General features: G+C 38.7%; 1 protein-coding gene across 4 annotated transcripts in view; it reads right to left on the bottom strand.

Annotated features, from left to right (window-relative positions):
- Nucleotides 1-15,000, bottom strand: part of ptprq (protein tyrosine phosphatase receptor type Q) — a 61,533-nt gene that overhangs the window by 34,932 nt on the left and 11,601 nt on the right. For 3 of the 4 annotated variants that reach the window (XM_047822651.1, XM_047822649.1, XM_047822652.1), the window contains exons 13-23: nt 14,848-15,000; nt 14,646-14,752; nt 12,363-12,460; nt 10,861-11,026; nt 10,110-10,373; nt 9,679-9,839; nt 6,973-7,084; nt 4,635-4,861; nt 3,294-3,363; nt 2,925-3,124; nt 1,016-1,250 (exon numbers count right to left, since the gene is read on the bottom strand). The exon at nt 14,848-15,000 is cut by the window's right edge and continues 1 nt beyond it. In XM_047822651.1, the coding sequence (XP_047678607.1) occupies nt 1,016-1,250; nt 2,925-3,124; nt 3,294-3,363; nt 4,635-4,861; nt 6,973-7,084; nt 9,679-9,839; nt 10,110-10,373; nt 10,861-11,026; nt 12,363-12,460; nt 14,646-14,752; nt 14,848-15,000 (1,793 nt within the window). Of the gene's footprint in view, nt 1-1,015; nt 1,251-2,924; nt 3,125-3,293; nt 3,364-4,634; nt 4,862-6,972; nt 7,085-9,678; nt 9,840-10,109; nt 10,374-10,860; nt 11,027-12,362; nt 12,475-14,645; nt 14,753-14,847 lie in introns of all 4 variants that reach the window. The other variant, XM_047822650.1, reaches the window with a different exon arrangement.

The raw sequence follows: 15,000 nt of genomic DNA, 5'->3' as shown, positions 1-15,000 counted from the left end.
CATGTGTGTGTCTATGTGCGTGTCTATATGTGTGTTTTCATGTGTGTGTTTCTATGTGTGTGTTTTCATGTGTGTGTCTTTGTGTGTGTTTTCATGTCTATATGTGTGTTTTCTTGTGTGTGTGTCTATGTGTGTGTTTTCATGTGTGTATGTGTTTATGTGTGTGTTTTCGTGTGTGTGTGTGTCTATGTGTGTGTGTTTTCATGTGTGTGTGTGTGTGTGTGCGTGTGTGTGTGTATATGTTTTCGTCTGTGTGTGTTTGTGCGTGTGAGTGTATGTTTTCGTCTGTGTATGTGTGTGTGTGTGTGTGTGTGTGTGTGTGTGTGTGTGTGTGTGTGTGTCTATGTGTATGTTTATGTGTGTGTGTCTATATGTGTGTTTTCATGTGTGTATGTCTGTGTGTGTCTATATGTGTGTTTTTGTGTGTGTGTCTATATGTGTGTTTTCATGTGTGTATGTCTGTGTGTGTCTATATGTGTGTTTTTGTGTGTGTGTGTCTATGTGTGTGTTTTCATGTGTGTGTGTGTCTATGTGTGTGTTTTCATGTGTGTGTCTATGTGCGTGTCTATATGTGTGTTTTCATGTGTGTGTTTCTATGTGTGTGTTTTCATGTGTGTGTCTTTATGTGTGTTTTCATGTGTGTATGTCTGTGTGTGTCTATATGTGTGTTTTTGTGTGTGTGTGTCTATGTGTGTGTTTTCATGTGTGTGTGTGTCTATGTGTGTTTTCATGTGTGTGTCTATGTGCGTGTCTATATGTGTGTTTTCTTGTGTGTGTGTCTATGTGTGTGTTTTCATGTGTGTATGTGTTTATGTGTGTGTTTTCGTGTGTGTGTCTATGTGTGTGTGTTTTCATGTGTGTGTGTGTGTGTGCGTGTGTGTGTGTATATGTTTTCGTCTGTGTGTGTTTGTGCGTGTGAGTGTATGTTTTCGTCTGTGTGTGTGTGTGTGTGTGTGTGTGTGTGTGTGTGTGTGTGTGTGTGTGTGTGTGTGTGTGTGTGTGTGTGAGAGCATACCAGCTTCTGGCATGCGGACCATGGTGCTGGTGATTTGTCCCTCCCCATCGCTGGTGAAGGCAGACACCTCGAACACATACGCAGTATAGGGGCGGAGCATGTCCATGCCCACTGTGATTGGCACATTCCAGATAGAGGCTGAAGGAATGGCTGACATGGTGAGAGGTGGCAGTGCAGATGTTACTGCTGTTATGGAGGGGCTTGGAGTTCCACGGGACAAAAAATCTGCAGCATCCTACAACACACACACACTGTAAACTAGGCACACTGTAATATTTACTAAAGCAGAAGCATATATGTAGAATGTGGACAATAATTAAACTCAGATATTGTTCTTTCTCAAAAATCCTTCTCCTTCCTTTGGAAACACATGAAGCAAGAATTTCACTACAACCAACAAGATCACTGGGAGCTCCTGAGTCAGAAGCTCATAATTACTCCCTTCTCTCCAGCAGTCTGTGACACTAAGCAGCTCGTCATGTATCTGAGCTTGTGTGTGTGGAGGAGGGCAGATTCTGTACAGTGTGTCACGCTGCTGTGTGCTGCAACATGCGCAAAAATGTGCTTCACAGCATTCACTGTGTTCTGCATCAGCTACATACGATCAATATCACAATAAAAACTTCTTTTTACTTCCTTTTTATTTATTATGTTAGCACATGTTAGCCTTCATGTTAGCACCTGTTAGCCTTCATGTTAACACCTGTTAGCCTTCATGTTAGCACATGTTAGCCTTCATGTTAACACCTGTTAGCCTTCATGTTAACACATGTTAGCCTTCATGTTAACACCTGTTAGCCTTCATGTTAGCACCTGTTAGCCTTCATGTTAGCACCTGTTAGCCTTCATGTTAACACCTGTTAGCCTTCATGTTAGCACATGTTAGCCTTCATGTTAACACCTGTTAGCCTTCATGTTAGCACCTGTTAGCCTTCATGTTAGCACCTGTTAGCCTTCATGTTAACACCTGTTAGCCTTCATGTTACCACCTGTTAGCCTTCATGTTAACACCTGTTAGCCTTCATGTTAACACCTGTTAGCCTTCATGTTAACACCTGTTAGCCTTCATGTTAGCACCTGTTAGCCTTCATGTTAACACCTGTTAGCCTTCATGTTAGCACATGTTAGCCTTCATGTTAGCCTTCATGTTAGCACATGTTAGCCTTCATGTTAGCACCTGTTAGCCTTCATGTTAGCACATTTTAGCCTTCATGTTAGCACATGTTAGCCTTCATGTTAGCACATGTTAGCCTTCATGTTAGCACATGTTAGCCTTCATGTTAGCACATGTTAGCCTTCATGTTAGCACATTTTAGCCTTCATGTTAGCAAATGTTAGCCTTCATGTTAGCACATATTAGCCTTCATGTTAGCACATATTAGCCTTCATGTTAGCAAATGTTAGCCTTCATGTTAGCACATATTAGCCTTCATGTTAGCCTTCATGTTAGCACGTTAGCATAGAGCTGGCTGTGGATAAAAGAAGAAGCCTTTAATTTTTTTCACATCTACATTACAGCACAGTGAAATTCTTTCTTCACATATCGCAACTTTAGAAGTTGAGGGTCAGAGCACAGGGTCAGCTATGATAAAGCACCCCTGGAGCAGAGAGGGTTAAGGGCCTTGCTCAAGGGCCCAACAGTGGCAGCTTGGCAGTGCCACCATTGCCCCAGGATTTAGAAGGTCACCAAATAGGAGAGAAACTCATTTAAAAAAATCGATATTACCAAAATAAAAGTCTGGAATTATTTGTCAGTGTTGACGTCCCTGTTGCTCTCATAACAACTAGCCGTGAATATAAACTTTTTTGGTCATTTTTTCCTAAGAAAAAGATTCCGCAGATGATTGTAGACAACGTGTGTAGCCTGCAGACTAGAAGACTAGATACAGTGAACAGAAAGCAGTCGTACGTTGCAGTGAGGCAGAGCTCCTTTCATGATCTCCTCTGCATTGAGCTCCAGCGTGCGGACCACCTGCCCTGTCCTGGCGTGTTTGGCTTTAACCGCAAACTTAGTGATGAGTCCGTTAATGCGTACAGGAAGAAACCATTTCACTACCACTGAGGAGTGATTCTGAGCAAAAGCTGTGAGGTTTGTTACCATGCCAGGAGCTGCAGGAAAAGAACACACACACACACACACACACACACACACACACACACACACACACACACACACACACACACACACACAAACACACACAAAAGCAATCTTTAAACTCAGTCAGCACTTTAACACCTATAGGCACAAACAGAATTAAATATCAGCAAGATTTCTTACGGGCTTCTGCGGTTTTGAAGTAAAGAGACTGGCTGAAGGGTCCGACTCCTGCCTTATTCACTGCAGCAACCTAACCAGAAAAAGTCGGGTCAGAGAAAGTTGTAAAATACCAATAACACACACCACACACACACACACACACACACACACACACACACACACACACACACACACAATTTCTGCACCTTATACTATACTGAACTAAAACCTAAAATCCACAGACTGACACTGTTTTGTTGACATGGATTGAATGAATCCAGTAGAGAAATAATGGAAAGCCCACAGGGATCTTTCATACATCCATAGATCTTTTTACCAGATAAATAATTAAGAGCAGGTGAATAATTTAAAGAGATCGATGGAATGGATGTCACTGGCAACTTTCCCACAGACAGTTCGAGTCTCCGTGCATATCCACTCTATACTGCACTTTACACACATTCGGTATGTGTGTATGTTGTACGATCTGCTGCTTAATCGACTGTAAATTACATTAAAACACGATAGTCACACGACAGATGCTAGTCATTAAAGAGAAGAAGTCCAAGCAAAAGCAGAGGAACGTGTCGAGACTGCGAACACCATCTGTTCGAGCAAAAAGCTTGAAATATCCTGAGAGATGAAGCTGACTAAACCGAACACAGGAGTGTTTTTGGTGCTAATGTAGTGAGCTAGCTTTAAACTAAACTAAATCGTTTAGATTTTTGCAACTAAGTTCCCACACAATCCAAAATAACTGGAATGCAACAGAATTCCTTCGGTGTCATACACACTTTTACTCGAGAAACACAATTTTATCACGTAATACATTTTAAAACTTAAATCCACAGGATTAAAAAGAGCATTAGGTGTGAAGCTTAACCCTTTAAATTCACTTGGGTTAAATTGCTTTTGTTTAGTTTTTCATTGTTTCTCCATCGTATCTTATGAACATAAGCAGAGAAAGATTTTAAAACCACAAGCGAATCAAAACACCGTTGGCGATATCAAAATGCATGTGTAGTAATTATTTTTGACTTATTGATTATAAATAAAAGTTAGATCAATTCTATCACTCTGATGCTTTTAATAAGTGTCACATTTGGGTTTGTACGTCGACAAATATTTGGATTGAATTTATAATTTTGTGATAAAAGTATTACTGTAGACACCATTGTCCTATATTTAGCACTCAATTCAGTTCACTTTTATTTATGTACCTCTGGTAATACATTTAAGTCTCTCAAAGCAGCTTTGGATGTAGATTTAAATGAGTAATGAACCTGGATGTAGATTTAAATGAGTAATGAACAAGCCAAATGTGCAGGAGAAAAGATGAATAGAAATATTTCATTTTAATACCTTAATATTATACGTGGCCCCAGGTGAGAGTGTGTTCAGCAGGGTTTCTGGGATGTCCAGGCTCTTTGTGACCTCAGTAAAAATGGAGTCGAGATGTGGACACATTTCCTTGTATCTGATGACGAACGAGTCGATGCTGAGGTCAGGAGGAGGCGGCATCTTCCACGAAAGGAGGATCCCATTAGAGCCCACTCGCTCTCCTTCTGGTTTAAAGGGTGCTGCTGGAACTACATATTTGTGTGTGTGTGTGTGTGTGTGTGTGTGTGTGTGTGTGTGTGTGTGTGTGTGTGTGTGTGTGTGTGTGTGTGTGTGTGTGTGTGTGTGAAAGTGTGTGTGAGAGTTTGTGTGTGTGGGAGAGTGCGTGAGTGTGTATGTGAGTGTGTATTTGAGTGTGTGTGTGTGTTTGTGTGTGTGGGAGAGTGCATGAGTGTGTATTTGAGTGTGCGTGAGAGTTTGTGTGTGTGTGGGAGAGTGCGTGAGTGTGTATGTGAGTGTGTGTGTGTGTGTGTGGGAGAGTGCGTGAGTGTGTATGTGAGTGTGTGTGTGTGTGTGTGTGTGTGTGTGTGTGTGTGTGTGTGTGTGTGTGTGTGTGTGTGTGTGTGTGTGTGTGTGTGTGTGTGTACAGTAAGTAAGTGTGTGTGTGTGTGTGTGTGTGTGTGTGTGTGTGTGTGTGTGTGTGTGTGTGTGTGTGTGTGTGTGTGTGTGTGTGTGAGCAAGTGTGTGTGTGTGTGTGTGTGTGTGTGTGTGTGTGTGTGTGTGTGTGTGTGTGTGTGTGTGTGTGTGTGTGGTACATTATTAAAATTAACAAACAATTTTCAAAGTCATTACAATGTCTGTAGAGAGCTAAAAGAAATCTTGTCAGTTCATTGTCTGTTATTTCTTTTAATTACACCAGATAATAAGCCTTTTATTAGACTATTATTTAAAATGAATCAAAACATTTAGATTAAAAAGATCTGAGATCTTTGAATGTGAATCTCTCTGTATTGTGCTTTTACAGAAAAACTATTAAATATATTCTTCTTGTACAGCAACTGGACAGTGATCGGTCAGTTAGTTCGCTCCCGTGTTCACTGTTCTGTGTATGTTCTCATCCTGATATCACCATAATATATCAGATCTAAGTGACTGACTGTTTGCAGGATTTGTATAAAGTTAAAACAATAACCAACAGTTGAACTGGTTGGATTTTAGAATTGATCTAAATATGGTGAAGGTCACAGCAGGTCTGATGTCTGAATTTCCTTCCTGTTATATAATAAAATATATTTTATATAAGTGTATTTCAGGGTGAATGGATCAGTAACAAGTAGCACAAGTCTTCAGTAAACCCACTGCTATTGAGTTGTACTTGTGGGAAGTATTTTCCATCCTCACACCTTTCAAAGATGCTCTTTGTTTTTCTTTTAAATGGAAATGATATCAAGTGAGGAATAAAAAAACTATAGTAGTCTTACAAAAAGGAAAATAATGGCTTGACTAGCAGCCATGGTATTAAATTTACTTATTGTTGCTTTCCAGTGCTATCGTGTTACTGAGCATTGTCTTCCTGACGGTCACTGCCAGGTCCTGAATCATGGCCGGTCAGCTTTTAAAGGTGCAGTCAGAGAGATGCTGATGATACGATGATGATGACAACAGAACAGTGAGACTTCAGGGAAAGAACAACTGACATGCACTGAATCTGAAACTTACACAGCTCTATTAATAAGACATCAAAATAATCATGTTTACATGGAGCTCTCAATAAGCCAGATTTAAAGGTGCAGTATGTAATGCTTGGAATTTCATTGGCATATAGTGTATGCTTTATAAGTTAATTTCAGGCCCAGAAATGTGTTTAGCTTCACCCTTGAGCCAGAGTTACACAACTCTTTTAAAAGTTTTACATGGAAGGCAAGTCATAAGCATTGGGGAGTTTATACAGCAGAGATGTATAGAGGGAAGATGAGGGAAGGAAAAGGATTGTCAGTGTTTACATTGTAAAGTCAGTTCACCTCAGAGACTGCAGAGGGGTCTGAAAATTACTAACCGCTGCTTTAAGATATGGTTTAGACCATTACAATTTTACCAAATTCTGTCATAAAATGCATACACAGATATGCAACTGATAAAAAGTGGTTGTCCACACACACACACACACACACACACACACACACACACACACACACACACACACACACACACACACTTTAAAATACCACATACACACGGTTGTCCACACACTCCTAACACACACACACACACACACACACACACACACACACACACACACACACACACACACACACACACACACACACACACACACACTTTAAAATACCACATACACACTCACCTGATTCCATGGTGGTGATGGAGCGGCTCACAGCAGACCTCATCCCTGAGGAGGCGACAGCACTGACCGTTACTGTGTATTGTGTTCCCTGAGTCACACTAGTCACATTGGCCTGTGAAACAACACACACAGCAAAATGATTAGAATAAAATCAAAGCTCTAAGGAGATGGATCAGAACTGTATAACTTGACTGAATATATAATAATTATCCAGTTATTATCTAAGCATCATTCTGGCTTTAAAAGCTCAAATCCTACAAATCAACACAAATAATCACCTTTGACATGATCGGCAACAAACAATAAGATATCCATAAGACAAACTAGCTTTAATTAGAAGTCATGCTTCAGTTTGTCTCTCAGATGTTCCATGTAGAACATCGTTCAGCTCTACGATCTATTATTTGTCTGATTTTATATGAGATTTTATTATTAAGGCTTCTGGTCAATATTTGAGAAGGAAACAGATGATCTGGTCTTGAAACAGGAAAAGCCTAGAAGAAGAAGATTTGATGCTTTGATGTCGTACAGTTTATTATTTTGGGTGAGACTGCGACAGAGCCTGAATCACCATAACTAAACATTTAAAATGAAGATGCGACGTCTAAAAAAGGTATGAAGTAAAGGCAAAATTATTAAGTAGAGTGTATGAATAATTAAGACGTTCAAATATGGGTTTAAGTCCGTATGAGACCAGATTATTAGGGGGAGAAAGAGGGAGAAAGACAGACAGACAGACAGAAATACAGACAGAAAGACAGACAGACTGACAGACAGAAACACAGACAGACAGACAGACAGACAGAAATACAGACAGAAATACAGTCAGACAGACAAACAGAAACACAGACAGACAGACAGACAGACAGACAGACAGACAGACAGACAGTGACAGAAATACAGACAGACAGACAGACAGAAATACAGTCAGACAGAAATACAGTCAGACAGAAATACAGTCAGACAGACAGACAGAAACACAGACAGACAGACAGACCGACAGACAGACAGACAGAAATACAGACTGACTGACAGAAATACAGACAGACAGACAGACAGACAGACAGAAATACAGTCAGACAGACAGACAGACAGAAACACAGACAGACAGAAACACAGACAGACAGACAGACAGAAATACAGACAGACCGACCGACAGACAGACAGACAGACAGAAATACAGTCAGATAGACAGACGGACAGACAGACAGACAGAAACACAGACAGACAGAAAGACAGACAGACAGACAGAAATACAGACAGACCGACAGACAGATAGATAGACAGAAACACAGACAGACAGAAACACAGATAGACAGAAACACAGACAGACAAACAGAAAAACAGACAGACAGACAGACAGAGTACAAGACAGAAAATTGTGTTCCTGCTGTATAAATTCCTCTGCTGTGGGAAATGTGAGCCTCTGCTACTGTATGTGTATATTGTGTGTGTGTGTGTGTGTGTGTGTGTGTGTGTGTGTGTGTGTGTGTGTGTGTGTGTGTGTGTGTGTGTGTGTGTGTGTGTGTGTGTGTGTGTGTGAATTTTTATCCAAAGACAGCAAACCTTTCTCACTAAGTTAATCGTCATAACGAGACCTTTACATAAACAGCTTTCATATTAATTATATATTTATAAAACGATCAGCGCCAAACATTAAAGTAAAATAGACTTCATAGTGAGTGATCAAGTTAAGAAAATAACTGTAAGGGATGCTGAAAGGACAGAAGTCAGTGTAAATAAACAATTCTCATAAATGTTATTAGATCTTAAGACACTGAATAAAATAGCACAACTCCTGTTAGCGATAGCACAACCAGTTAGCGATAGCTGTTCAGTTCACTCGGGTAGATTACACACTAGTTTAATAAGTGTTACCCTTTCTGAATGTTAGAGATAACAACTGGCTTAAAGTATATCACAAAGTGACAGAAATCCATGAGAGATTAAAGCAAGATACCGGTTTAACAGGATTGTTTTATCAGTTCAACCTCTGATTGTAGAAAACCAAGTATTTATCATGATGGAAGTAATAATGTAAGATACAGCCTATAGAAATAAAAAAAACTGAGCTACATCAAAGACGCATAAAGATCAGGCTGGTCTTTGCGGCATGATTTAAATTGTGAGGTTCCGTCTAGAAATTATTTTATCAAGCCATCAAGCACAGAGCAAACAGTGCAAGGAGAAAGAAAGTATGTTAGGATGGAGTCATGTCAGAAGTTTGGGCCTACCTGAACGCTGACGATGCCAACACTCAGGTAAAGGAGTACAAGCTGGCGCAGTGGCATTATGGCGTCTCACAGTAAAAGAGGACCAAATGCGAAAAAATAAACCAGGACTTGATGGGCAAACTCTCCAGGCTTCAAACATCTACTGCACCACCACCACCACAATTACAGGTCATTAAACCTTAATGGTCTTCTCTTTATCTCCCTCTCTCCCTAACCTTCATTCTCCAAACCTCCTCAACTCCGCCCAGTTGATACAGATACCCTATTCCCTGACACCTGGCACATGAAGGCACACGAGCTGTACAGGTGAGCACTTAAATTTTTGTGTGTGTGTGTGTGTGTGTGTGTGTGTGTGTGTGTGTGTGTGTGTGTGTGTGTGTGTGTGTGTGTGTGTGTGTGTGTGTGTGTGTGAACAAAAAAAAACAATACATGGAGATAATTCATAGAAATTCAGTAACATAGTATGAATGACCTGTACATGTCCATCTGCAGTAGTTATAATGGTGACGTTGCCATGGTCTGGTGTCAGATGTACAAAATAGCGCTGGTCACATCCAGAAGATGGCACCCAGTTGAGAGAGAACGAGCGAGGTGTCACACTGGTCACGCACACGTCTTCAGGAATAGCAGGGACTGAAAGATACAAAAACAAAAAAAAAAAGAAATTTTGTGTTATTAAAGCTTTCTCCATCAGTATGAGGGATTCTTGCTCATCATGCACTATTATCTCTGGTGTACCTCAAGGCTCCATTATAGGTTCAATCTGATTTCTTTAGTTGCCATCTTATACTGTATCTTCTCTGAAATATCTTCAGTTAGGAGAAGCTTTTTATTAATATTTTTCAACAGGAACACAGTATAATGAGTCAGGGCTTTTGAAAAGAGTCCATTAAGCAGTGTAACCTGTGTGTACGGTAAGAGTGGCGGCCGTCCCGCTCTGTCGTCTGTTCCTGACTCGCTCCACACTGATGTTGTAGGAGCAGCCGTCCCGCAGACCGCTCGCCGTGTATTTCTGAGCGTCTGCACCCACGCCGTCCATCCAGCGGTGTGAATCATTACTAACTGTCACTCTGTGGAAGTCAAAATGGCCAACAGCAACGTCCCAAGCGAGTGTGACGGATGAGGAGTTGGAGTGGAACAGAGAGAGAGAACACACACCTGCAGGACCTGAAAGAAGGTTCAGCAAAAAAGATCAACAACAAACACACATGTATAGCAAATATCTACTAAACGTTTTCACTGCAGTAAATTCGGCATCGGTCTTATACTGTCTTTATTCTCAATTCTACAACAAACAAGAAAAAACATGAAACATACTGTGAGGGGGTGTTTATTTATCGGTGGAAGGAGTCTACACTTTTCCAGTTGTTCTGCGTTTTTGTAACAGTCCGAAGTCCTCTGTTGTTCTGGAATTCTCTTATAACAACTGTATCATTCATTCATTCATTCATTCATTCATTCATTCATTCATTCATTCATCCATAGTAAGTGCTTTATCCAGGTCCCTGAATAAGATGCCGGTCCTCTAACCCAACACTTACACTGTACCTCCCCTCGGTGTATCAGCCCCATGCTACCTTACGAGTGACAGTTTACAGCTTTGACATCCGTCCAACATTAATTACAAACCGATTCCTGTATTAATAACTCTTACTAGTGGAGACGTTCTTGCTGACACTTTGGCTGAAATCTTCTCGCAGGAAGGACTGGATCTCAAACTCATAATCACTTCCTGGGATGAGGTCAGTTATCTTCACATGGTTCCCATGGACGATGACTCGGTGTCGAAGAGACGTGTCCGTACTGAGAGCGTAAAACACCTGCAGGTTAAGAGTGAGTGAGATTCAGGTACTCGCATACTAAGAAATTATAGGTCAAATCTTTGTTCATATTATTTCATTTAGATACAATGCACAAAGGATTCGGTCTCCGTACTGAAGCGGCGATACACGTACGGTCGCAGATATAACACAGGATGAGTGTGTGGCAGATTAGATAACTAGCCGTATAACTTAGCTAATGTTATCTACATGAATCCAGTTGTTATGGCCTTGCTTTATGTTTACAAGTCTGTCTCCTGTTAGCACATTATTAAAAAATTAAAATCAAGACTGCAATCACTATTAAGAGCTGGAATTCTCAATCATGCTGACCGGCAAAAAAGTGGAAGTGAAATACAGTAGCTAGAAGTGAAATTAGCTGAGTTACTCATGAGGACAAGCACAAGGTCGAAAGTATCAAATATTCCTATCCTTGTGGAGATATGTGGTCCCTACCAAATATAAAAACATGCACACACACACACACACACACACACACACACACACACACACACACACACACACACACACACACTCATTCATACAAACACAAGCTTGTTTTTTGTCTCCTGCTGTGTGGTATACAGCGTGTTTGGGGTTGTGTATTATTGAGGGATTCAGTAACCTGAGCAGGTAAGGCAGTGAGGCGTTGCTAGGCAACCTTTCAGGTGAGGCAGTTAATATGAAATTTTAAATAGGTGTCCTACTTACTCCAAAAACTCTTTCAATGTAACACACACACACACACACACACACACACACACACACACACACACACACACACACACACACACACACACACACACACACACACACACAAACCTGCTAAATTCTTTTACAGGAAATCCTTTACACAGCACCCCATCACATACAGCTGATGTACACCTTTACCTTAAAATGATGAGATTCCCCTCACTAGGAGCAATGTCCTCCTGCTGTTTGTATTTTAAATCTATTTTCTTTCTTTGTGTTTTTTTCTATATTCCTGAATGACATTGTCGGGATCGTTATCTTTTCACACCTTAAATATGAATCAACAAAGTAATTACAAAGCAATTACATTATACATAAATACATGAATAATGTATCTAGCACAGGTTAACACAGGCTAAGTACAGAATTTTAAGCTTCTGAAGACTAATGCAGATTTAGACTCATTAACTGTAATATTTAGGCTGCGTATTTGTTAATACACATGTTATAAATATGTAATAGATTAAATGAATCCAGAAAACCAAAGGGGTGCAAACTTTCGCTCTGATATGAATTAATGATAGGTCTGTATATCACCACACTTCTGTTAGTCTGTTAGTGGCTTCGGTGTACGTGTCCGTACCCTGTAGCCGGTCACTTGTCCGAGCGGTCGTGTCCAGGTGACGTACATGGCCTTTCCTTCCTGTTCGATAAAGCTGATGGTATCAGGAGGAGCTGGAACTGCAGTATAAACACTGATAAGGAAGAAGAACAAATACAAATCACCTAGCTAAATGTGGGAGCCATAAAGGCACAAAGCAGTCCAGAGAATTTACACGATATATTATCAGTGTCTTAATTATTGGCACCCTTTGGTAAACTTTGTAGTTAACTGTAAGCTTAATCTCACTCTGAAAAACTATATGACAGAAAGCTTGCTTCTAGCTGTAGTGAATTTATTCAATGAAATTCATTTATTAGTTAGATAACATCAAAAAAGTGAGACATAGGACAGTATTTTGTGTTTCAAAATAAATGATACGTAATGGTTTTATTAATCGTCGGTGGAGTATAAAGATCAACAAGGAAAGCATGGAAGATTTATAATCTAAAGCTAAATAATCCATAATTCAGAAGTGTATTAAATATTTAAAGAAGAATCTACAAGTGACAATTCGGGTTAATGATGTGTTAATTCTTTAATTAGGAAACAGATCATGAATCATTTAAATAATCACAACAAATCTCGCTTTCTTTAGCCTCCATTTCATAGATGTAAAGATCTAAATCTCTGGCCCTGGGTGAATAGACAGAAAAGACTCAAATGTAACCACTATAATATGGATTAAAACAATTAGAGTGGATTTTGTTGTTAATATTAACAAAAATATGAACTGTAAAAAAATTTTTTAATATAAATTGAAACAATTAAAAAATAATGCAACAATAAATAAATAAATAAATAAATAAATAAATAGATAAAAATAGATAAAAATAGATAAATAATAATAATAATAATAATAATAATAATAATAATAATAATAATAATAATAATAATAATAAAATATAGTTTTAAATAAAAATATAAAAAAATGTTAACAAATAAAACAACAAAAATAAAATAAAAACAATTTAAAAATGTACCTTTTTGTAAATCCGAAGCTTATATTTTAACTCCATAAACGTATTTAGTTAAACAAAATTAATGTTAATTGTTAATGTTGTAGTTAAAACAGACAGAACAAAAGTTGAAAGACAGAAATTAATTTGTTATTGAATTAGTTTTGTTATTGTCATTTATTTGTGCTCCCTGAACCCATCAGTGTTATAATGAACCACTGAGAGTTCCTGTCCTGTAGGGGGCGCTTTTCAACAGGTCAATCTCAAATCAAACAAATAATAATAATAAGACAATATACACTCAGGACAATATATTTACACCTGTGTGTTTGGATAAAGTGAAATTAATTAGGGAAATTTATTAGAGACTTTTCTGAAAGGGGATCAAGGCGATCACACACCGTGAGATAAAACCAGTCATCCAGCATCATGGGGAAAAAATAAGACAATAAAGCTGAACATGTACATGTGTGTTTGTGTCTCTATCTCTGTGTGTGTACAAGGGTGTGGGTGGGAATTGGTGCAAATGTTTTCACACAAACACAAGCTGCTATTCCTGATCTGTAAGTCATTAGTAGAGGTGATAATGTGGGACGAGATACACGAGCAACACAATTACTTAGTAAACCTCTGAGGAGGAAAGAAAGAAAATAAAAACATTTCTTTCTGTTATAAAGCCTGTTTTTCATTTGTTTTTACTGAGTGTAAACTATATTATTGTGCATTTATATATATTAAAATAATAATAATAATAATAATAATAATAATAATAATAATAATAATAATAATAAACCTTAAATATAGACAAATGTAACTAATAAATCTTTTTATAACATTTTGTTTTTTACACATTTAGATGATTATTAAGATAATCAAAATAATCTTTCCTGATATTTTTGTATATATCCATTTTTTGGGGGTTTTTTATACTATAGAAATGGATATATGTTTGTTGTTGTTTTTTTTTTCGTTTTTTTTTTTTTTTTTTTTTTGCTCATTACAAGTATGTGGATCATTGATCCTCTGAAACAGCTGTAACAACCAACAAATAAAAATAAAATAAGTTTAACACACGAAGTGTGTAAAAGCAAATTAAGAAATATACTTAATGGTATTGTATTTGTTCTATAAACATATTATAATAAGAATTATTAGTTTATTTAAGATATCTTTGCTCTCTCTCTGTGTGTATGTGTGTGTGTGTGTGTGTGTGTGTGTGTGTGTGTGTGTGTGTGTGTGTGTGTGTGTGTGTGTGTGTGTGTGTGTGTGTGTGTGTGTGTGTGTATGCACTGATATCTCTACTCACACGTATTAAGGGAAAGTACGGTGGGAATACTGTGTCTCTCTCCACTCACACTTATCACCTCAACATTGTAACCAGTCCCAGGAGGAAGACAGTCAAAATTGTACCTTCTGAATAGTAAATAAATCACTCAGAGAACCTGAATAAAATGCAAAGACATGAAAGAACAGCTGAAGTATGAAGAATGATGTGTTTGAGTTCATACCTCTCATCAGAGACACTGAGCCTCATCTGCAGTGTGTAGGTGGAGTTTTTGATGGACAGCATGAAAGCGTTACACACTCCTGGTCCCTCTCTCCAGCTCACACACAGAGATGATGATGTTCTGCACACAGGCTCTAACGTGACCGAGCTAGGA

Source organism: Tachysurus fulvidraco, chromosome 13, assembly GCF_022655615.1.
Source record: "Tachysurus fulvidraco isolate hzauxx_2018 chromosome 13, HZAU_PFXX_2.0, whole genome shotgun sequence".
NCBI lineage: Eukaryota > Metazoa > Chordata > Actinopteri > Siluriformes > Bagridae > Tachysurus > Tachysurus fulvidraco.
This window is presented reverse-complemented; position numbering and strand designations above follow the sequence as displayed.